Source organism: Echinops telfairi, unplaced genomic scaffold, assembly GCF_000313985.2.
Source record: "Echinops telfairi isolate 266 unplaced genomic scaffold, ASM31398v2 ScPeMD7_3;HRSCAF=10, whole genome shotgun sequence".
Lineage (NCBI taxonomy): Eukaryota > Metazoa > Chordata > Mammalia > Afrosoricida > Tenrecidae > Echinops > Echinops telfairi.
Genome location: NW_022103899.1, coordinates 37911916 through 37937444, shown reverse-complemented (window position 1 = coordinate 37937444; position 25529 = coordinate 37911916). Strand labels below are relative to the sequence as shown.

Genomic DNA, 25529 nt, shown 5'->3' with positions numbered 1-25529 from the left:
GGGAGAGAGGGGGAAAATGAGGACCTAATGCCTGGAGAGGAAATGTTTTGAGAATGATTAAGGCAGTGAATGTACAAATGCGCTTTACACAATTGATGTATATATGGATTGTGATAAGAGTTGTATAAGCCCCTAATAAAATGATTTTTAAAAAAAGAAATATAGCAGTAGATTTTCTAATAGATACAAAGCTGTATCCCACAGAGTAAAATTGTGTTTGGGGGCATCACATTTGCCAGAGGTGAAATCAGTGATCTCCTTTATTTGGATTTCTACAAACAGGAAGCATTTGCACTACCATCAGCTTTCCATAAGTTAAATTCTGTTTCTAGGAAGCTGAATGATAGTCCACCAAGACATAAAAACAAAAAGCCACATGGGATCTGAAATCTGAGAAGGGTTCAGGTTCTCTTTACAACACTGAACTTTATTAAACAGTCAACTGGTGTTATTCTTACTCAAAAGAGTTTACCCTCCGCCCCTGTCAATGGCTTGAAAGGCAATTTATGAGCTGTTTGATGGTCTCACTCTTCTTATCTCAATACTCCAGATATTCTGGACACCGATGCCTCATTGTGTATGGTGTGGTGGTGTAGTGGTTATCCTTGGGCTGTTAACTGAAAGGCAGCAGTTTGAAACCACCAGACACTTCTCAGGAGAAAGACAGGACTTTCTACTCCTGTAAAGTGTTAGTCTTAGAGACTCCCAGGTGCAGTTCTACCCTGTCCTATACGGCCAGCATTGCCTGGAAGGCAGTGCGTCTGGGGTGGTGTGGACTACTTCTCAAAGGAAGAATGTTGAAATGCAAGAAAGGGGCTCTCTAGACTCCAGTACCTAAATATTTTAGGGAAAAGCTTTAAACTTGTCTCTGTCCAGGGGATGCAAATAATTTATGAAAGCTCTATTGTTCAATCCACCATAAAGGTATTGTTCCTTTGTCAGGCCACAGAGCCACTTGTCCTACCAGTTTCCAAACTCAGAGGTGGATTTCAATCATTTTCCCTCAGGGATATTACCTTTCCTGCATTTTCTCACCCTCTTTAGTCTGATACCCGATTAGAGTGATGACACTGTCCAAAATCCTCTTTCCATATGCCAATTGGTTTGATCTTTACAAGCCCCTTAGAAATAATACATAGGCAGGTAAACATCTCTATTTTGCAGTATTCACAGAGGTGGAAATTCGAACTTTGTATTTTCTTTTCGTACAGTATGCAAGTCATGGCTACATAACAATTGATTTTTTTCAGGTACTTTCTTAGAAGTTTAACCACTTTTTCTCTCAGTCCTTTACCTGTTACGGTTGGTGTGATTGATTTTATATCAGATTTGATTTCTCTTATGGTTTGTTTTCAAATTGTAAAAATCATGTTAGATATCAGCCGCCAGATGGTTACCAAACAGAAATGCTTTTATAAATCTACAAATGAGGAAATACAGGATATGCATATCATTGAAGCAGATTTAATTATCCTTAAATTAACTTCTTTATTAGAAATTCTCTGCATTGAAGCTGTGAGGAGTACATCCAACCCTGAACATTACAGATCTCGATACACACACAAACACACACATTACAGATCTTGACACACACACACACACACACACACACACACACACACAAACTCTGTATCTCGGATATCCTGGCGTTGAAGAGGTGAAGTGCATTTTCAGCTAAGATGAGAGATGTAAAATATTTTTGATTCTATGAATGAGCAAGAAATGAAGCTAATTAATTAAAACTGTTGGGAATTCCTTTGATGCAGCCTGTGATTAAACACAAGACTTTCTCTTGGAACAATTAAGTAAATTTGGCCTCAGGTATCTTTGTTCTTTCCCTAGGGAATGAGTGATGAAATTCTGCTTTAGAGTTATAGTTTATTAGAGACTTATCTATTTTAATTGATTCAGCATTCATTATAAAACTGAATAACTGATGCACAGGACATATTATGTTAATAGGTAAACCTCCCGTGAGCTAATTTTAGTTTTGACAAAAGCAGAAAACATTACTTTTCTGACTATTGTGCACAAATGAATACAAAATAGCAAAAATGAATAAACTATTATAGCTTATATTATCTAGAAAATTTGCTTATGCAAGATGAATCATAAATAGTTTTCAATATAACAAGTAAGTACAAAAAGGTTTATCAGAGTAACATTTAAATAGAATAATATTAGTATAAAGTCTTTCAGTCATTGGAATGAGACAATTTTTTTTAAATCATCTCCCCCTGATGCTCTTTGGAGAAAATGGGTTGTTGAGAAATAAAGTAGTATTTCAGAATTTAGAAATTCAAAACTCCAACTTTTTTTAAACTGACATTTTTACCAGTAATAAATATATCCCCATTTGCAAAATTACTCTTCCTTATGCATTCTAGTAATAACATTGAAAATGTTCCTTTAAGAATTGAGATGAAATGGAGGGATTTGAGGTGCATGAGTAAAGCATTTGAATATAATTAAATACAGTCAAAGTAGTTCCTCTTTTAGTAGCAAGTCAGCTTATCCTTTGGAAGATGTCGAAAAAGATAATGTTAACTATGTAAGCAGAGTATCCCTAAGGATTTACGTCATCCTTCTGGACAATTCTGCTCTGACACCCATCTCTTTCTTTGATCATGTGTTCTCAAGTTGAGTTGTCAAAAAAACACTTCCAAAATTGACAGCATGAGAGCAAAGACTTTTTTGTTTCATTCTTCTATGCAACTTTTATGATATCCTCTATAATTGACTTTCTAAGCTGCTCAGTTGTTGTAGGTTCTGTTTTAGGCTGCTAACCATGAAGTCTGTGGTTCAAACCCACCAGCCCTGCTGCTGGAGAAAGAGGAGGCTGTGACTATGAGTTGGAATCCACTCAGGGTCAGTGGATTGGGGTCGGTGTGGTTTGGTATAGCAACAGTGAAGAGCAGGGCTGTCCCTTGGAAGAGGATCAGTTCAAACCCACCAGTAACAGTCCCCCCAAAACAAAACAAAAAACTATTCATAACAAGTTGATGTTAAAAAGAAAGAAAGATTAAGAAAAAGAAAAAATAATGACCTAGTGAAGTTTTCTCAAGATTCTCCTTTCTACCGAGTTGTTTCTGATCTGTCGTCGACCCTGTGAGACAGAGTGAACTGCTCCATAGGGTCTCCAGGGCTGTCATGTTCTTAGAAGCAAGACTGCCACGTTCTGTTTCTACGACAGTAGTTTCACCACTCTCCTCCCCAGGATCCTCCCTGCAAAGATGACTATGAAAGCACATGGGCTCCTCTGTTCTGTCCCGTAGGTGGGTCAGAATTGACTCCAGGGGAAGCGCCAGCAATAATAACATGGCTTTGTAAATACCTGAGAATCAATCAAAGCATGTCTGATTGATCAAAATCTGGAGAGGGTTTGATGGTGTAATTTGTTTTGTTAAATGTCACTCTTTTTGATGTAAGTTGTGTGAGTGTTCAAAGAATTCAAACTCATAGACCATTCTAACGTCATCCAGTGGTTCCCTGAATGCATGCATCCATATTTTAATTGAATGTGTATATTATGCCTGATGAACATATTAATAGAGTAAACGTTCAATTAAAAAAAAATTACAACATCTGAAACTATAAGGGGCAGTTCTACTCTGACCTACACAGTCACTGTGTCGGGGTTGGCTTACTGAGAGTGGGCTGAATTTTCTACTTCAAATAATTTAGTACCTTAAGTGTGCCTGTGTCTCCATTTGGATTAAAGAATTTTGTATCCTACATCTTTCAATGTCCCATCCACTTCATTATAGAGGGGGTGATAAGGCGGTGGTTTTAAACTTTCAATTGGCAGAAAATGTGCATTCCTAATTTGGATTCCGTTTTACTGAGTCCCTTAGGTAGACACACCTTGTGGTGGTTAATAGTCATCATGTCATTTACAGCTTGGGGCAACCCTCTGTGTGCACGGTAGAAATGCCACAGGACTGAATTAATATTTTTCCAATTAATATTGCTATTTTGAAACTTATAAATCTCCCATGGTTTCATTACTTTATCTAATCCAACAAGCAAATCTTTCTTGGAAGAAGTACTGGTAGGACGATCCTTGGAATGGAGATGGTAGAACCTTGCCTTACCTTCTCTAAATATCTCATTAGCACAGATCAGTCTGTGGACAAGAGATCATGTTTGGTCAAGTTGAAAACGTTGAAAGAGAGGACGACCACTGACAAAATCGATTAGTGTGAACAGGGGCTTATACCAGTAATGATTATGAGGACGACTTACAATCGGGCCATGTCTTCTTGTGTTGTACATGGGCTACAGTGAGTCCTGGCCAATGTAATGGCTCTTAACAACAACCCACGTACTTTCCAACGCATGATTTTAAAATGTCCAAAATGTATATGTCAAAACAATAGTGTTTAAGAACAGGAAATGAAATATATCTGCAGTACGCTGATGAAAGCATATGTTAATTAAAGCAATAAGAAGCAAAAGAGTTGAAGTATTCTAAGTGAATTTCTATCATTTGAAATTTTCATTACAGGAATTTAGAATTTAAGTAAACCTCCATATTACTCTTAGATTATATGAACTTTTAAATGTACAATTAGTTTAAGTTAAATATAATTATGTGGACTAATATACTTAGGACAGAAATCCATTAATACTTTATAAGACTTTATTTTTCATATTTAAGGTCATTCAGAAAAGGAAATAAAAAAGTATGTACATATTTCAAAGATTAAATAACTTTAGTATAGTATTACATTAAGTATATAAATTGGAAGGAATGAATAACAGAAATGTTGTTAAGGGAGACAATGGACAATGTCAGATACAAAATAATAATAGCAATAAATAATTAATTGATCAAGGATTCACAAAGGTGAAAGGTAGGGGGAGGGGAAAAAGAGGAGCTTATACCAAGGGCTCAAGTAGAAAAAGTTTTGGAAATTTTGATGGTGGCATATGTGCAAATATGGTTGATACAATTGATGTATGTAATGTTATAAGAGCTGTAAGAGCCCCCAATAAATTAATTTTTTCAAATATAAAATAGAAAATTTGATATTCAATAGCTCTCAATTTTAAAATGATGGAAATTTTCTAAGGTAAAGCATTCTATTTCTGTGGGAAAACACTAGAAAGGCATTGCAGAATACAATTTCTTGTATGACTGTGCTTTGATGGCAGATGACATTGAACTGAAGGACAGTTATCTTCTTCCAAGCACATTGTGCGCATGCCCCTGTGTCTGTACCTACGGTTCTATGCATTGCTCTGAACCAGTGTTGTTCCTGCTGATTTCTTCTTGAAACTTGACTACCATGCATGATGCCATTGCCCACACATTTGCAAGGTGGTATTTCTTTGCTAGTTATTCATTTTAATTGACTTTATTAAGGACAATGTAAGCATTATAAGTAGAAATACTTGAATTTTAAATATTTACCATTATACATTTATGGGATTTGTCACCTCAAATTTTTTCTTTACCCTTTTCTATATTTCCATAACACTTTTTTCCTTAAGTGCTGATACTCATTCCACATCCTTAGCAGATGACAAGTTTTAAAGAGAAGATTTATTTTGATTTTTTTTCCCTTACATAAATGTCCAAACTTGACACACAGTCAAGAAGTAAGGAGACGAATGAGAGTCGATTCAAAAACAAAAAGATCCAACTTAAGATTTTGAACAATTGTGTTTCTATATGTTTCTAGACTGTGTCCTCTTAGAATTCTGATTTTGAGAAGCTCAATATTTTAAGTTGAATTTCTAGATCATTTAATTCAACTATTTATAGTCATTAAAAATTCAATTCAGGAGACCCAAGTTCAGTTCCAAGCCCAAACCTCTAATGCATAGACACCACTCATCTGTTAGTAGAAAAAATTATGTTTCAAAAGAGAATCCAGAGGAACATGGTTTAGGAAGAGAGGCCTGGTGACTTAGTGCAACCCCCTGCTTCCCCCCGAAATATGATCAGTTATGAGGACAGTATCAAAAGTAGTATCCGTGGTAACAATGGTTGTAGTATAAATAATAGCTGAAGAAATTGATTGGAGAAGTAGAAACAAACCCTTTTGCAGAATTCAAATACCCATCATTCATATTGTATCATCTCTCATTTTATACATCAGTACCATATTGTCACAAGTAATGCATTCATGTGAACGACATGAGCCTGCATATCACAAACACAGCATCTATAGAACTCTAATGCTGGGAGAATTGGGTAGTTTTCAAGAAACATGTCATGCATGCAAATTTGGATAAAAGACAACACTTTTCAAAAGATAACTGACTTTACCAACCACCACAAGGGCGAAAGAAGAGGCTTTCTACTCCCTGAAAGCATTTCGATCTGGGATATCCTCCGCAGGAGTTCCACCCTCTCTTAGAGGGTTTCTCTGAGTCAGCATCAAAATGGCAGTGAGTACGGGGTTTGTTTTTGTCGGTCCAGATGACCTGTGTGAGAGTGGGTTTATGCTTCACTTCTCTGTATCAGTTAGTAGAGATAGCGTGATGTTTTAGAAATGGAACTTGATTGAGGAAACAGGCTTATCGGGATTATATGAAGTTCTAGGAAAGGTAAATAAGAAACCATCCTGTGAGGAAACACGAGAGTATTCACTCAGATGCCACCTATGTCATCATTGTATTATTATCACCTCATATTTAGCAATCATGTTCATAAACCTAAATCTCTAATGCCTTTTGCAGTCTAACATTCTTGGGATTTATTGAAGTTTAGATGTGCTGCAGGTTAGTGGATTGTTGTATAAGTTGTTAATTAAAAGGTTAATGGGATATTTCCTTGATCTTTCTCAACTCTCACTGCCACTGAGGTGATGCCAATTCAGAGCGACCCTATATTTGCTAGACAGGGCTGGATAAATGATGGCATTCAGACAAAACATTTCTTCCATGACAGTGTTCCTGGAGATGATGAATACGGTGATTGGAATTAAAAAAAAATGAGCCAGTCCTCATATTCCTTTCTATGAGAGGTGAGGAGGATATTGATGTCTGTTGTACTAATGGGCACATCGTGAAGCTAGTGCCCACGCCTAGGAGGAGCAGCCAGTATCGTCAGCCACCTCTGAAGCCCACGGTGATGAATAAATTCTTTCCCGTAAAGAAGGTGGTAATGTTGACTCAGGAGAGGAAAACACCATATATCTTTGTTGTTTTGCCTAAAGGGAATGGAATAAATGAAAATAACTAAATAGATGATCACAAGCATTTGTCTATGGCATATATAAAAAGTAAGGAAGAGACTGTTCATTATTTCATTTCATTCTCCCTATCTGTGCAACATTGTTATTTTTTATATTTAAATTAGCTTGGATGCTGAGTAGAGCTGGGGTGCTATAACATATAATCTGTTTTATAAATGATCCCTCTTCAGACGGAAAGGAGGCTTATGCTTATAAGGAAAATGGTGTTTTTTTGTTTATAAACGTGCTTACAATATAATGACTTAACTTTATAGTTTCTGAGTTACATTAGGGAAGTATTTTTCTTTTTCTGTTTGCTATGAATAAAACAAACAAAAATAGCCAATCAATACAAAAAGTGTAGAAAGTGTTGCTACTGCAGAATTAAATTATCATGTAAACTGAAATACTTATACAATTTACCGCCATGGGTATTTATATTTAATTATCTATCCACCTGTCACTCAACTGACCCTCTTTATAGGTTATATAAACATTTTTCTCTTTGCTTACATCTGTAGATACAGTGATAAATTTACATTAAGAAAACATGTTAAGGTGAGAATATTAAATGTTCTTCATGGTCTATAAATGTTTTAGGAGTTCTATTAATGGGCAGAAGACATTCAACTTAGAGCAAGCCTTCAAAGCCAGGAAATTAAATAGTGTTTCAAATGAACAAATCTGTACCAAAATGTCTCAGACGTCTCATTGTGGGCATTTTGGACTTGCTATAAAGTATGAGAAGTACAGTTTAACTCGGGAGATGTTTGCCCTGCTCATGTATGGCGTTCACCCACATCCAATATCTAGCTGTTAGATGTCAGTAACATGTGCCCCAAGGTTCATTATGAGAAATGACCTAGCCAAATGTCGCCTAGAAAGTGAAACACACCCAGTGTGAGCCACTGCTTTGTACCAATTAAAGAGTAAAACGAACCAGCTAAGGCCTGGGATTGTAACCAGTTTGCAAGCTCCTAATTGAGCTTACCATTTGTGTTGAAAGAGATGAGACTCTTGGATCAGAGACAACACTTTATTAGCTCTGGAACAGCATGCAGTGTGAACTTGACATTCTTATTGGTTCCTTTTACACCACAGGTCCCAGGAGGGTGATTTGGAAATGTGCGCAGTTAAATACTAGACAAAAAGCAGATATGTCACTCTTAAGGAATCGTGAGCCTGGAAACCCCAAACTCTTAAAGGGGCACTTAGTTAATCTGTCCTCTACTCTAGAAGAAGACCCTAGGTGCTTATCATATAGCTATCCTTGTAAACACAAACCAAATAAAATTGATACAAGTCATACAGAAATGTCATAGAGAACTCTATCGCAGGCATTACTCTGAACAAGTAATATAGGGCGTTTTCAAGCGGCAACACACATATATGTGAGTGTATTTTCTATTATATATAGAATATACATATAGAATATATAATGGCATATATATGCCATTTGAAATACATATTTATTTCCTAGAAGTGTTTTAGGTTTAGAGGAAAATTATAAAGCTAGTCCAGAAAATTCTGTCTCCCAGATGATTGCCATCTTACGTAATATGTATACCTATGTAACTATTGAACCAATCCTGAATTATTTTCTAATTTTGCATTTGGTTCTCATTTATTAGATGTAAATATTTTTATAAATATTTATTTCCTTTAGTTTCCTAATTGGCTACATAGACTTATAATTCCTACATGAAAGTTCCATTATTTTCTTTCATGCTTTTTATAAAATGGTCCCCTATTATGTTTTAAAAGTAATCAATTGATTTAATTTATTGTTATTAAAAACTAATAAATATTAATACATTGAGTGATCCAATGAGGTGTAGTTATAATTTTTTGTGAATTTTAAATTGTCCCATCAATGGACAGAAGGGGCCGCTTCCAATCTGCTTTTAAGCCCTTTTGACATGGCCATACACGTATATTTTTTAAATCATTTTATTGCGGGCTCATACAAATCTTATCACAATCCACACATCCGTCCATTGTGTCAAGCACATTTGTACATTTGTCGCTAACATCATCCTCAAAACATTTTCTTTCTATTTAAGCCCTTGATATCAGCTCCTCATTTTTTTCTCCTCCCTTGCCCCCCACCCTGCCTCTCTCATGAACTCTTGATAATTTATGAATTATTATTGTTTTTTCATATCTTACACCTGACCGGTGCCTCCCTTCACCAACTTTTCTGTTGTCCATCCCCCAGGGAGGGGGTTAAATGTAGATCATTGTGAATGGCTCCCCCTTTCTTCCCCCATGTCCCCTTACCCTCCTCGTATCACTACTCTCATTATTGGTCCTGAGGAGTGTATCTGTCCTGATTCCCTGTGTTTCCAGCTCTTATCTGTACCAGTGTATATCCTCTGGTCTAGTTGGATTTTTAAGGTAGAATTGGAATCATGATAGTGGGGGGAAGAAGCATTAAAGAACTAGAGAAAAATCATATGTTTCATCGTTGCTACACTGCACCCTTCCTGCCTCGTCTATAAGGGGATGTCCAGTTGCCTACAGATGGGCTTTGGGTCTCCAGTCCGCATTGCCCCTCATTCACAATATGATTTTTTGTTCTTTGATGCTTGTTACCTGATCCTATCAATACCTCATGATCACACAGGCTGGTGTGATTCTTCCATGTGGACTTTGTTGTTTCTCAGCTAGATGGCTGCTTGTTTATCTTCAAGCCTTTATGATCCCAGATGCTATATCTTTTGATAGCCAGGCACCATCAGCTTTCTTCACCACATTTGCTATGTACCCACTTTGTCTTCAGTGATAGTATCAGGAAGGTGAGCATCAGAGAATGCTGGATTATTAGAACCAAGTGTTCTTGCATTGAGGGAGTACTTGAGTAGAGGCCCAATTACCATCTGCTACCTTAATACTAAACCTATAAATATATGTGCATAGATCTATATCCCCATGGTCATATATAAATATATTTACATATCTACATGCCTTTATTTAGACCTCTATAAATGCCCTTTGCCTCCTAGTTCCTTCCTCCATTTCCTTTTACCTTCCTCTTGTCCCACTATCATGTTCAGCCTTCATTTAGGCTTCAGTAATTCCTCTAGGTTACATTGCCCATGATCAAGCCCTATCAGCCCTCCTACACCCTCCTCACCATCGATTTTAGATCACTTGTTCCCTTGTCCCTGAGTTTGTTAACAGCCAGCTTCCTTTCCCCCACCTCCCCATCTTCCCGGCCCCTGCGAGGCATCAGCCCCACTGTTTTCTCCTCCAGATTGTTTATCCCACCTGTGTTATCTAGATAGACCTGCAGAAATAATAACATGCACAAAAAATAAGACAGAGCAAAAGAAAGCAACAAAAGAAAAGAAAACAACATCAACGACTAAAAAAAAGAAGAAAAAACCTATAAATAGTTCAAGGTCTGTTTTTTACCTTTAGGAGTGTTTTCCAGTCAAGTCTGATGGGGTATCACGCCCTGGCCCCAGTCTCTATTTTTGGCATTCCCTTGGGACTTCGTTGCTCGGTTCCCCTGGCTGTTCTGTTGCACACCCTTAGTGTTTCCCCTCAGTGTGGTGGGGTCAGATTGGGTGCAGTTCCCACACTGTGTCTCCAGTGTTGTTCCCTGTAGGGCTATGGGTCAGTGAGGGATGTCGTGTCTCACAGTGGGGCCGGCCCTATGTCCTCTCTGTGCATTGGCTGCTCTGAGAGGGAATATCATCTTCAGGTTGGGTGGGCCAGGATGTGCTCTGCTCTCTCTTCCTCCCCCTTCATTTGCTCCTGTGTGTTCTGATCAGACATGTCCCTCTCCCTGGGCTGTAGCTTCAGTGCTGTCCTCTGAAGTGAATTCTTCTGCAGGGGTCATACTCATATTTGGGAAAGCTTCTTTTATGCCTGTCTGATGAGATGTTTTGCCCCAGGCACGAAATCTGAAAGTTTCCCAGAAGTTCTGATTTATTTTGACATGAAAGTGTATTTCAAACTAGATTATTGTCTCAGGGAACTCTTATTCACCTTCAGGGCTGGTCCTTGAAAACTCTTACCTCTCACCGCTTTGGCCATTGTTTACTTCTCTGAAATGTGTTCCTTCACGAACTTTCTACTGGTAGAGTGATCTGCTTTATCTTTGTGTATGAACAAGATGTTGTACATATCTCTATAATGATATCCATCACTATCTAATAGTGGTGATTCCATTGGGTCACCTGTTACATGTAATACTTTATTCCTTTAATGTCTGCTTCCACAGTGGCGTATACATTTTAAGATCCTTAGCAAAAAGTATAGCTTCTAACAAATTATAAGTATAATGTGGCACAGAAAAAAACTATTTCAGTATGCAAAATGTATGAACTTTTCAATATATATTTTCAGCTCGATATAAAAATAGGTTGGACCTAGTACTTAATACATGGAGTATCATTGAAAGTATTGTGATTGTTCACTCAAAAATTCTGATAAAGGAAGACAACAATGGGTAATGTTTAATGGTCAAGTTATGCATTGGTAGGCAGTGAAAATACACATGCAAACGCATCTTTCTGATGTAAGAAATAATGAAATTATTTCTTACAAAAATGCAAATTCTTTCTCAGAAAAAGAAGAGAGATACCTGTCACAGAATGTGAGATAATTCTCTAACAAGATGAAAGATGTTCATTGCATTAAACCCTGAGCTAACTGGTTTATGGTTCAAGAAAGGAAGGACATAGAAATTAACTTCTAAGTATCCATTTTTCTGGGATGGCCCTTATTTATTTTGTTGTTTTTCTCAGCGCTAAACTTGTCATTAAATTATGACAGGAGGTGATGAAGGAAGTAACACAATGAAAGAGAGAACCATGTCTGTATTTTTAAACTGCTTGCCCAACACCAAGAACATTGATGTTTACAGAAAAGTTTGCCAATAAGCTCTGTGAATGGAAAGATGAGGCGGGCACTACAGTTCTAAGGACTCTTAGCCATGAGGTCACACAGCAGCGACAGCAATGGGCTCAAACAGTAATGATTGTGAGTGTGGCACATAGGATCCCTATGACTCAGAACAGGTTCTACAACAAACAACAACTGCTGCACCACAAATTAAGGAGCCCTGGTGATGCAATGCTCAGCACCTCACTCCTCATCAGAAGAAAGGTGGGTCAGAGCCACCAGCCACTCTAGAGAGGAAAAGACTGCCTAACTGCTTCCCGAAAGATTTCCTTTTAGGAACCCCATGGGCAGTTCTGTTTTTTCCTGGAGGGTCACTGTGACTTAGAGCTAACTAGATACTCCCAAACAGTGACAGCCAATCACTTTAAGATCTTATTGTGTTTAATTTGAAAATTAAACCGAATTAAGTGTTTGAGTTTTCTCATATATATGGACAGATAGATACATATAGATATGTATACACACACACACATATATGTTGATAAAGCACAGGTTCGGCCCAATAACATAACATACTAATCAGCAGTTCTTCCTATTGGCCCCAGCAATATATTTACTCCTACATTGGAATTGTTATGTTCTATTGTATTTGAATTTTGTATTAATGTATAGAATCTCATTTGAGACTGTATATCTAATTGAAAAGACTCATGCTTTAGTCCCTACTCACTGGAAAACTTACTTCCACGGAGTTAATTCTGCCTCCTGGCAACCCTGTAGGATAGCAGGGAATGACCCTCCTGGGTTTCTGAGACTTTTAATATCTTAATGATAGTAGCCATCCTCATCTTTCTCCCAAAGAGTAGTGTGTAGATTTGAACTCATGAATCTTGTGGTTAGCAGCCTAATTCATATCCATAATTTTATCATTATCCCTGGTGGCACCTAAGTTACTGTTATCTTAAGACTTTTACATTATCGATTGCAACAGACATTAATTTAGAAATAACTGGATCATACTGAAGTTCCTTTTGGTATGTGCTCTGGTTTGGTTAATATTTTTGCCGTGAGGAAAACCTGGGGAAGAGATGGCACCCAGAAGTCACAAGTATGGACCATGTTGCAATGGCTGTTAGCCTCCATAGGGTGTATTGGACACCACATTTTGGAATTCAGTATTTCCAAATGACTGAGATGTTGACTTTTGGTCTGTATTTTTAATCTTTCCTTTTTCACTTTGTCTCTGACTTTGGGAAAGCTATTTAACGTCAGTCTTTTCATCTGTAGAACAGATAATATAGCACTCATACATCTCAAAGGGTTGACATGACCCATAAATGACTTAAGACACATAAAAATGTCTCACACATGGAAAACACTTAATAAATAGGAGCGTAGGAACAGGAAATAGCACTTGGAAATGTGTGACTCATATAAGTATACTTAAGTATGAGAGGCAGTTTAATTCCCTGTCCTCAAGTTCTTGGCTTCAATTTATATTATATTTGTAGTTCAGATTTCACCCACAGATGTCCATAGAGTGCTTGCTTAATATGTTTGAACTGCATATTAAGAACATCATAAGTAACATCAAAGTTTGTTGTCCTAGAAGTGGAACTAAAACAAGTATTTATCTTTATAAATTAATTAAGTCTTTTGTTTTCTGTTTTTTATAACTAAATATTTAGACAGCTATTAAAGTGCATTGTGGCAATCTTGTCTTGGTAACTTGGCTCTCCTCTGTCTGGAAGGGCTCACCCTGTTCATTTAAAGAGAACACCTCACTGGTCAGAGAAGCATTGTGGGCTCGAACTTCTGAATCCCGAAAGGCCGTTTCCCACATGATTTCCACACGGGCAACCGCTGTCATACATCATTCCACAGAGGCCCATTTCCATCTTTTAAATGTTGAAAGATAGGAAAAATTACATTTATAAAAGGCCTCAGACATTGACTATGCGTTATGTGCTGAAATGTGATCAAGCCGATCTCTCACCTAGATTGTGGTGCTATGTAGCTTTCCTATTCAAAATGGAGATCCAGTTTTATAGATGTTATATAGCACAGCCCACATATTGGGAGACCTGTTTCTGGATTCAGAAAATAGTAACATTCCTGTAAGTCTTCTGTGGGCTCGGCCCTTATAACCAAGGCTATGCTTCACAAAAGAATCCTAGAAATTTCAGACCACAATATCCCCATTTTACCTATAGAGTGTGAGGCACAGAAAGACCATCTAAGTTATCCAATATAACAGCTAAATTGTGGAATATAAACTCAGGTAATTTGACCCTAGTTGGTATCTTTCTGCATTACATAGTCCACATAATTTAATTGCTTTACTTTAATAGCAAATACATAGTAAAGATAATTTATTATTTATAATAGTAAACCTGTTTATAAATATTTACATAATGACAATAATAATATGAAACTGATTCACTTTAATATTTCTTTTTTATTAAAGCATTCTGTAGAAATTAGGTTCGTTTCACCCAGAAGGAAAGTCAGGTTAAATGGTGCAATGTCAATAAATAATTGAGACAAGAGTCAACCCCAAGCCTGTAAATTAGGTTACATAGCTCTAACAAGTCCGGTTTGCTCATGTGGAAAGAAATACTCATCATCTTCTATATAATTCAAACAAAAGCTTTAATGCTTTGATTCATGTGTATCCCCAAACATGTGAAAGTGTCAGTAATTTCTATTGGTTTAGGATCTATCTATGTGCAAACAGTTTAATTACAAGGTTATCAAATAGTCTTATTCATTTTACATTTATATTCTTACATTTTTGGAGTATATCTAATTTTAGTTGTGATTTTATTCCCCAAATCATTAGAGCTTACTGTGTACACATTTTCCCTACCATCCGAAAGTAGGTAAAATATTTTGCATGCTGAAATGACATACAACAAAGAAAACAATTACCATTCACTTCTATTCTTGACAGTTTCAGGACTCCAAAGCTAACCAACCAAATCATACCAAATAACACCATAAAACCTACAATCACACGAACATCAAATGTTCACAGACCTCATTCAAAGCTGTGGTGTCTAGATGTGAAGATTATGGACAATATCTGGGTAAGAAACCTAATGAAGCCACTCTTTACAGCGCGTAGTGCACGCTGCTGCTTTAAAGGCTCAATGCAAAACAAATGTGGTCTAGTGTAGCTTTTGTTCTTTCTTTCCTAAAAATGATAATCATCCTCAGATTCCCTTTTCTTAGTGAAAACATGTACTAATGGAAGTTTTTGGTAAACTGAAGTTGCATAACAAACTTTTGAAAACCGTGGAACACTTGTATATGTGCTAAGAAAAATCAAGCAATATAATGTTTTCAATAGGTAGTTATAAAACAGCTAAAATGTCAATTTGGAAATCATGGTAAAAAATGAAATCCTACCTGTCTAGACACAGAGAAGGAAAGTAAATATATATATATATATATATATACTTTTAAATTGAAGATGATCAGATCTTTAGCTTTACAGAGTGTTAAAAATATTGACATCTATACTTTGGCTTAGTTTGATTATAGAAATGGATCTATTTAACATCTCAATTTCACTTTTATGCCATAACACAGGGTTACTATGAGTCAGAATTAACTCATGGCCATTTAGCAGCAAAAACTCTCATTACCAAGGACACATAGTCTAAGTAAGGTCAGGAAATGAAATACCAATAGGTAATACAGACTTGAACGGGGACCATTAAGAATTAATCTTCACTCTGTGGAATATTCAGGCAGAACTTCTTCCAAGATGAATGTGCTCATTCTTCTAGTAATCTATTACCTATTCGATATTCTCTACCAACACTCTAAACCCAAGGCATCTATTTTTTTTCCTGGTAATATTTTAAAGTTTTATTTCGGGGGGAAGTGGGAGCAACAGGACAAGACCAGTTCGATGCTGGCATGCAACATACATTTCTGCTTGTTAGTAAATATTTAGTAATCCTGTGCTTATTTAAAAAATTAGCTTACATATTTAAAAATTGGCCCTTCCCTTCAAGGGGATTGTGGTAGTTACATAATCAGGTGTCAATTTGATTATTAAGAGTGAAGGGCTGGAGTTTAGCCTGTCAATCAGGTGGTAGCCAATGAGGCCTCTGTGGAGATTTCTGGGAACGTTGGTATTCCTCTTTGGAGGCGGAAGACACTGTTCTGCTCCATCCCCGTAAGACATCCATGTGGAGAAGGCACATGGAGTGAGGCTGATGTAGCCAGACCTCTGGAGCTGGAGAAGCCACATGGAAAGCCCTGTCAGAGCTGAGATGCTTATACCACTGGATCCTCAAGACTTCCCACCCACTGGCCTGTGATCATCCTGCATTCAGCATCATTGCAAGTGTTTCATGAGTCTGAAGAGGACTTTACAGATTGTTATCAGACGTATGGGCTAATATTAGACTTATGGGTTTGATCTGGACTGGGCTGCAATGTTTTCTCAATATTCAACTGCTCTTGTAGATAAAGTTCTTTCTTATACACATATGAGTCTCTATGGATTTGTCTCTATGGATTTGTTTCTCTATGGATTTGTTTCTACCCAGACTACCAAAGGGATCTTCGGAGCTTATTCTCCCATTCAGAGCATTAGCTTGAGCGGGTGAAAGATGAGGGGTCCCCAGCTCTGGGTGAACTTCCTGTTGGTTAGGGTTCCTAACTCAGCTGTCTCCTGTATGCTTTTGTATATGGCACGCTTGGAACCTTTCGTTCTCTTCCATGTCAGTGTTGTCTCCAGCTTCGGGCAGGAGTGGGGAGGTGGCCATTGTAGAGTAAAAGTCTGTGACATACTGATGGGTTGGACGAAAGAGAGGGCAGGCACGCAGAGCATCAGCTTGGAGGATGCTTCTCAGGGTCCACGTGCTGAAGAGGGAAGTCTGCAGCAACACTGACTCGACCTTCCTTGGAGTCTGGAACCAGAGAGAGAGTGGCATCGATGCATTTCCGTCCTTTCTTATTCGCCGTTCAGCATTACCAAGCGTAAGAAGCAAAGTTGACATGAAATCTAACTACCACAATCTCTAATTGGATAGGATTGCATAAGATACTGGAGTAGAAATTGAAATGTTATAGGCTTAATATGCTATTGGGCTGCTAACTCCAAGGTCTGCAGTTCAAAACCACCCTCTGTTCCTCGGGAGAGGAGTCTTTATATGCCAATAAAGATCGATAGTCTCTGAAGCCAACAGCAGCATTTCTACCCTCTACTATAAGGTCATTATGAGTCAGAACCAACTCAATGTCTGTGAATAGACAGATAGATAGACAGACAGACAGACAGACAGACAGATAGTTGATCCATAGATAGAGAGGTAGATAGATAAATGGAAAATTTGGATTAAGATAATGGACCTTTTCTGTGAACTTTTTGAAGCCCCTTCCTGATTTTGAAGGGATGCTTATGTTAAAGAAATATTCACTTAAAAACACACACAAATTTGAAGCATAATGTGAATAGGAGAAATTTAGGAAACAGAATTTTACACACTTATCCAAGAATGTGTAATTACTGTTAAGGTGCCTAACAGTAAACCCTGATTAAATATTCAGGGATTGTGAGGTATTGAAATCACATTAATATTATGGTAAATGAGGGAGCATTTTAAAGAACTATTTTCCATTTCCACTAAGGACCAAATTAATGAAAATCATCTAAAAAACAGAATAATGAAGGTATGTCAAAAACATTAAATGTTTGTTTCTTAAGAGACTTCTGAATTAAAATAGAAATATAAAATCATTGAAGACGTACCTTTCTGAGTGAAGACTGACTGTTCCGAAGGCGAAGGACGATGAGGTGAGCTCACGCCCACAGGCTGTTTGCTTGCTTGCAGAACATCCATGGAAAATCCCGGGGAGTTCATGAATGCACACCTCATACTTTTCTAAGGCATGCTAGGATAGGCATATAATGATTTTTTCCATAGAAAACAAAGGAACGTGGGCTTATTTCTAGCTTTATTGCTAATATTGTATGGGAGGTTGCTAATATTTCTTTTATTCCTTCCTTGCTGTGGGTCTCCAGAGGCAAATGTGAAATGCAGAACACATTGCCCCTTGGGGTAGAAATACTTCAAGATGGTAGAGGCTTAAATGTTTAATTTGCTTTCGCGCCTTGAGTGAAGCAGCTATAGAAGCAAATACTGGGGATGGATGGAAACGAATCAGCTCCAACGAAGGGAAACCACATCTAAAGGTGAAAGTGTCAACTTGAGGTTTCTACTTACTCTTTGGTTCACAATATAGGACTATTTTACTGATATGAAACTGCTAATGAGCCAGTACTGGAACCACATTCTCTTGTTTGGTTTTTTATAACTCATTTTATTGGGGGCCCTTACAGCTCTCATAATAATTCATCTATCAATTGTATTGAGCACATTTGTACATATGTTACCATCATCATTTTCAAAACATGTTCTTTCTTCTTGAGCCCTCGGTATCAGCTCCTCTTTTTTCCCCCTCTCTCCCACACTCTCCCACCCTCGTGAACCCTTAATAAATTATAAATTATTATTATTTTCATATTCTACACCATCCGCTAACTCCCTTCACCCACATTTCTGACGTTTGTCCCCCTGGTTGGGGGGGGGGTGTTATATGTCTATCATTTGTGGGTGGTTCCCTCTTTCTCCCTCCTTCTCCCCCACCACTTTTCCCCTACCTTCATGGCATCACTACCCCCATTATTGTTACTGAGAGGTGTATCTGTCTGGATTATCTGTACCAATGTACATGTTCTGGTCTAGCCAGATGTATAAGGTAGAACTGGGGTGATGATAGTTGGGGGTAGGAAGCATTAAAGAACTAGAGGGGATAAAAGAACTAGAGGAATGTTGTGTGTTTCATCAGTGCTGTGCTGTACCCTGCCTGGCTCGTCCCTTCCTTGTGACTCCTCTTTGAGGGGATGTCCAACTACCTACAGATGGGCTTTGGGTTTCCACTCCAACCCCCCTCATTTGCATCAATATGATTGTTTGTTTTGGGTCTTCTGATACCTGATACCTGATCCTGTGGACACCTTGTGATCACAGAGGCTGGTGTGCTTCTTCCATGTGGAGTTTGTTGTTTCCTAGCTAGATGGCCACTTGCTTACCTTCAAGCTTTTAAGATCGCAGACATTATATGTTCTAATAGCTGGGCACCATCAGCTTTCTTCACAACATTTGTTTATGCACCCATTTTTACTTCAGCAATCATGTCGGCAAGGTGAGCATCACAGAATGCCAAGTTATTAGAACAAAGCATTCTTGAATAGAGGTTTGTTATCCATATGCTTCCTTAATACTTAACATATAAATATATGCACACAGACCTATATCCCTGTCCTTATATATTAATATATTTACTATATATGCCTATATTTATACCTATATAAATGTCTTATGCCTTCTCATTCTTTCCTCTATTTCCTTTTACCTTCCTCCTGTCCCACCATCATGTTCAACCACCATTCAGCTCTCATAGGATCTCTGATGAGTCATTGCTGTAATGTTTCTTTACTATTGAGACCCTGTTGGCCCTGTTGAGGAAGAGTCAGATGGCTACCACCGAGTTAGTGGTTCAAACTCAGCACCTGCTGTGTGAGAGAAAGACGGAATTCTCTGTTCCTATAAAGATTGATATCCTCAAACTATGGGGTTGAATAAACTGATGGCAGAGGTACATCATTGTGGTCCTTAAGGAGTCCAGGTTGCTCAGTGGTTACGCTCATCTGCTGATAAAATGTTTGATCAATAATACCCACTGGCTGCTCAGGGGAGAACGATGTGTCGATATTCTTCCATAAATATTTCACCTGAAGGAATCCTATAGGGCAGAACTACTCCATCCTACCATGTCACTCAGAGTCAGAATTAACTCAGTGGGTATTGTACTTTCACGGCACAAATCAGGATTCCGTTGTTTAATGTGCCTTACTAACAGTACATTAGTATAATTATTTCTATGGCTAATGATATCTACAATATCTAAAAATATCTTAACCCATTTCCTTTGAGTCCATTCTATCTCACACGACATAAAGTTTACAAGGATGTAAATCTTGACCAGAGCAGGGAGGCATATTTTTCACCCAAGGAGCCAGTGGTCGGTTTGAACCACTGATCTCAAGGTTAGCAGTCCACACCACTCAGTCATGGCAATAAGGCTCCCAAAAAAGACCTTAAGCATTGTTTCCCCGTGTTGAATTCTACTTCATCCAGCAGCCACTATTAAATGTTCAGTGCTAATATTTGTACTAAAGGATATAGTGTATACCGAAAAAAAGCATAAGGAATTAATCTTTTCATTTGGGAATATATTAAAAGTTGAAAAGGCGATTTATAATATCCCCTAAGTGAACTAGCAAAGAGATTAAAAGCAAGTATTTATACGCAATGCTGTTATAGTTCTTTTTAATGATCCATCTAGATCCAAAGATAGTTGGTTATATCAGCAAAAGTATCATCTGTAATAGAATTTACTCTTTGTCAGTTATTTTTCTTTTCTACAAAAATTATGCATAGGAATTTTTTCAAAATTTATTCAGCTTTTGAAATATTGCCTACGAATTCCTCAGCAGTTAGACTGAGTGATCTGTTTCCCAAACATCACAGCCTGGGAACAGTCATCCTCTGCTCTCTGGTTTGACCAGCAAGCAGAAGCAACGGGATCACCGCCAACAACAGGCAACCCTAAGCAGAAGGAGTCTACGACATAGTGTTTTTTTTACAGTAACTACTTTAATATCAGGTAAAATAGATCTCCTTGCTGTTCTACCTGGTGGTAACGCAATGGGTTTTTTTTCACAGCTTCATGCAAACAGTCACTTACTTATTGAGGCTGAAGCTAATGATGGAGTCCTCTGTTAGAAAGGACGATGGCTATTGTGATATGTTTTAGGGGAAAAAAAACATAGTTTTGAGCTTTTTGATAATATGAGCCACTTCCTGAGGGCTAAGAGTGAATGATGAACCTACAGGTTGGAAGGATGACGCACCTGAGGACATGTTCTGAGCCATCTTGATAATACATTGATCCCACTGCTGCAACCTATGCTATGGATTTAGAGTGCTGGGCATTCACTGCGTACCAGTTAAATAGTAAGATAGTTTTTATAATGAAAAAGAGCATCTTACCTGTGAGAACAGATGATACCAGATCATATTTACATAAGGTGGAAGGGCTAGAAGATTCCGGCAGGAACAACTGCAGATCTGTGGGGTTCTACAAGCAGTATCTGCCACGTGGGATGTTCTCCCCTTCTTTCCATTTTAAAAGCATTGGTTACTTCTTTCCCTCATACTCAGCATCTCAGGATGGCCCACCGTGGCGCGAAAGTCCCCAGTTACTGTCATGCATAAGTAGTTTCATATCTTACTTGTCTCATTATCTCCATTGTTGCTTCATTAGGATTCCCCTCCTCTGTGTGATTCATGATTTTATGCTTAACCCTTAAAATTTTGGGTCTGGAGCCATCAGTCTCAGATTCTATGTCTTAATGTTTATTATAAATTAAATTTACTCTACTCAACTCACTGCTATCTGGTTGTTACGGACTCATAGTGACCCAATAGGACAAGGAGGAACTGCCCCTGTGGTTTTCTAAGACTATAACTCTTTACAGAAGTAGAAAGCCTTGCTTTTCTCCCAAGAAGTGGCTGGTGGTATGGAAGTGCTAACATTTTGTTTAGCAGCCCAACGAAATAACCACTATGCAACTAGGACTACTAAATATAAATATGAAAATATATATATTCCTAAATAAAATATGTTCAGTTCCCTCACTTTTAACAGGCATATTTTATAATCCTTAGTTGGTCAGGTACAGAATGAGATTACTTAGACTCTTCAGACATGTGATGGCATGAAGAGAAAGATGAATCAAATCCTGAAAGTCGTCCCCATCCCAGTCCTGTTCAGTATTATGAGATCTCTTTTCCATAAACATGTGGAGATGCTAGCTTGAATATACCTCCAGGCTCCATCTGCTCTCCCCTCAGCTTCTGCATCTTAACTACCCTTTCTTCCTAGATGTATGTGCACTCTTGGCACCGTCTGCTTTCCATGGATTATAGTTTAGAAAGATTGTCTCACCAGGCCCTGGATGGGGGGTGTGCTATTTGGGAAGGACATTCTGAGATCACAGGGGTTTGGATCATTGTCTGGAAGATGAGAAGGTGGGCTCCCAGTGGGTGAAGGAATCGGCAGAGAAGGGTCAGCATCCTCAGCATGTTTGTGTGGGTTGTTTTGTTCTGGTCATATGAGACATACAAGTGAATACATTTAAAACCTTATTCTTGTTTGACTTATATTTTGAAATGAGTATGAAGATTCTCAATAATGTGTAATAGATATTTAAATCATATAGTTCGTTAGAAGATGAGGAGTTGTGTGGAAAAACAAAACTCGAACTAAGCCAGAGGATAGAAGGCAGTATTCAATCGTTCAACCAGACTTGGGCACCAACTGAGAAGATGAGATTGGAGCAAACACGTGATGGCAGCAATAGGGAGAGCGTCTCAAGCCCTCAGGAACAGAGTGAACACCTTATGGTGGGAACGCCTGGCATAATGGAAGAACTAGTAACTGAAATGTAGTAGGCAAGATACAAAACCATTAGGACGGATTTAAGTAATAGCATGTCATGCTGACCTATGTCCTATAATTAAAATTAACCTGGATTCTACCCTAAAAGTTCCAAGTGGAAACAGAATGAGAAATGATGGTGACACAGATGGAAGCACTGGATAATGTACAACATGCTTGGATTGCTGACCATTCTGACATTGGTAGAACAAATTGTATGTTTTGATTGAGGTGGGTGAGAAGAGAGCCAAAGATGACGCCAAGAAACTGCTTTGACACGATCACCCCCTGCTGGAGAAGTGGGTAAAGACCAAAGGCGTTCTGGGGAAGCATCTTTTATAGTCAAGGGGGAAGGTAGTCGGTTATCTAACCATATCTAGAGATTATCTAGCCCTAGCTAGAGATTAGGGCAGAGTTGGGAGATAGCCCTGAGATTAGATATCACCTAAGAAGTGAGAGTAGACATAGATTAAAAAATACAAGGGACTAAACCAAGGATGTTCTGAAATTAAGATCTCTAAAACAATGTGAAATGGGTACTAAAATGATACCAAATATTTCAGCACGTTTGTATTCTCAGTTAAAATACATTTTATGTATTGCATTAACCGCAATAGGAGTGTCTTTATTTTACTAATGAAGAATACATTTAGATGAATCACAAAGCCACCCCCTACCACAGGACATTCTAAAAATCTAACAAGTATCCAAATATCCACGCTGTGTTATAAGCAATTGACTCGCAGACATAGTGCCGGCCCTGATGCTGCGGTTGATCCCTGCTCGTAGCTTCACTCTGTGTACAAAAGGAAACACCACCCGCTCCTTCACCAAATTCAGGAGTGTTATCGCCCCCTTCCTTCACCAAATTCAGGAGTGTTATCGCCCCCTTCCTTCACCAAATTCAGGAGTGTTATCGCCCCCTTCCTTCACCAAATCCAGGAGTGTTATGCTGCAGCCACTGTGTGTGAATGTAGCTCCGTAGGGGATCCTCCTCTTCTCAAAACACTTCCAAAACACGAGAGGAAGTCTCGCCATCCTCACTTTTGAGGAACATTCTAGTTGTATTTCTTTCAAGAGAGATCTGTTTGCTCTACCTCCACGGAACTGTGACTGTTCTTCCCCATCTCCATAATTCAAATACATGGATTCTTCTTAGGTCTTTCCTTACTCCATGTGCAACATGTGTATGCATAGAAGGGGAATGAAAATACTGGGGCCAGGTATACCTTAGATCTCAAAGTGACATCTTTGCTCGTCAACATTCTAAATCCCTCAGCTTTATGGAGCGCACTACATGCGTCCTGTGATGTCTTACCTCTTGCTTCCATACTCACTGATTGCAGATGAAATCCTTAGCAACTTCAGTATTTTCTCTGTTAATCATGATGTTACCAATTTTTCCATTTGTGAGATTTTTATTTGTTGTTCTTGGTTTTTGTACATTGATTTGCAATTCATCTTACAGGCTGGACTCCTTGATCTTCATCAGCACGTGCCTCTGTTCCTCCTTTATAGCTAGCAAGGTTGTGCCATCTTCTTTGCTCAGCCTACAGCTTGGACAGAGATTGAATAAACAGTATGCAATGAATGTTTAATAATATGGTTCTAATAAATTATAGGCAATAATCTGTCTTTAATAGATGTAGTTGAATGATGTATTTCACAGAGTTGTATCAGACATATCTTCTTTGAAAAATAGGCATTGCATGCTCATATAGCAGTGTTCAATCTGTCCCATAGTCTACCAATTACTATAGCTTTGTCTCATGTGTGATATGTTTGCCAACCTGGTCTTTGAAAAAAATTCAAGCCTGACTGCTGTTATGAGTCTTTAAATCATTTTAGTTTCTCGATGGATGAGATCTTTATCATTTAATTCTATTCAAATCTCAGGTATGAAAATGTCTCATAAAGCAAAATCCATTATTTTACTTCAAGCAGATCCATAGCTTCCCCCCTAAGGCCCCACCCTCCCCCAAATACAGTTTATACATCCAATGACATTCTAATTCTGTGATCTCAGATTAGCAATGTGGTGTGGAAATTGATATATTAAATTGAAAGCTGTAAAAGAGAGTGAAATAACACATTTCTATCGAAAGAACTACATACACATACTGATAGGGGATCTTTAATATATTTAATGGGTTTTGTCGTTTCAGTCTGTTCGAGAAGTCACGGGCTACGTGTTAGTGGCTCTAAACCAGTTTCGTTACTTGCCTCTGGAGAATTTGCGCATTATTCGTGGGACAAAACTTTATGAGGATCGATATGCGTTGGCAATATTTTTAAACTACAGAAAAGATGGGAACGTTGGGCTTCAAGAACTTGGATTGAAGAACTTGACAGGTAAGGATAATAATCAAAATATCAGACCGACTTTCATTGTGAGTATAATGTATCTTGGGGTCGTTACTGCAATACAAATTGAATCGAGGAGCTGTCAAAACATTTTAATATCTACTACTTCCTATTTTAGTAGAAAGTAGAAGAAATTTATACTCCTGCTTTTATTTGCAGATAATATAATGTGCACTCTGAAGTCTACCATAATACTGTATCTCAGCCGAACAGATGTAGCCTCTAAAGAAATACTCCGTGATTGTGAAAACTGTGATATGGAACAGGTTAAGAAGGCTGTGTTTGGCGGTCTCAGTTGAACAGTGAACCATATCATCTAATCTCTGCAATAACACCACTACTCTCACTCTTGCTAGACCTCAGTAAATGCCCAAGTTATTTTATTGAGTTTGGTGAATATTTATTTTTGCCCAATCACCATATTTTTAAGAAGATATGTATAATGATCAATTTGGTTTAGATTTATTTTGTTGAGTAACTCACTGATAATTAACAGTACATTTTACTCACATTATCATTGGAGTGACAGCCCCACTC

General features: G+C 38.0%; 1 protein-coding gene across 3 annotated transcripts in view; it reads left to right on the top strand.

The window, feature by feature from the left end:
• The window catches only part of ERBB4 (erb-b2 receptor tyrosine kinase 4), a 708927-nt gene that overhangs the window by 128220 nt on the left and 555178 nt on the right, over positions 1-25529 (top strand). For all 3 annotated transcript variants that reach the window (XM_045295392.1, XM_045295397.1, XM_045295390.1), the window contains exon 2: positions 24794-24980. In XM_045295392.1, the coding sequence (XP_045151327.1) occupies positions 24794-24980 (187 nt within the window). The remainder of the gene's footprint in view (positions 1-24793; positions 24981-25529) is intronic.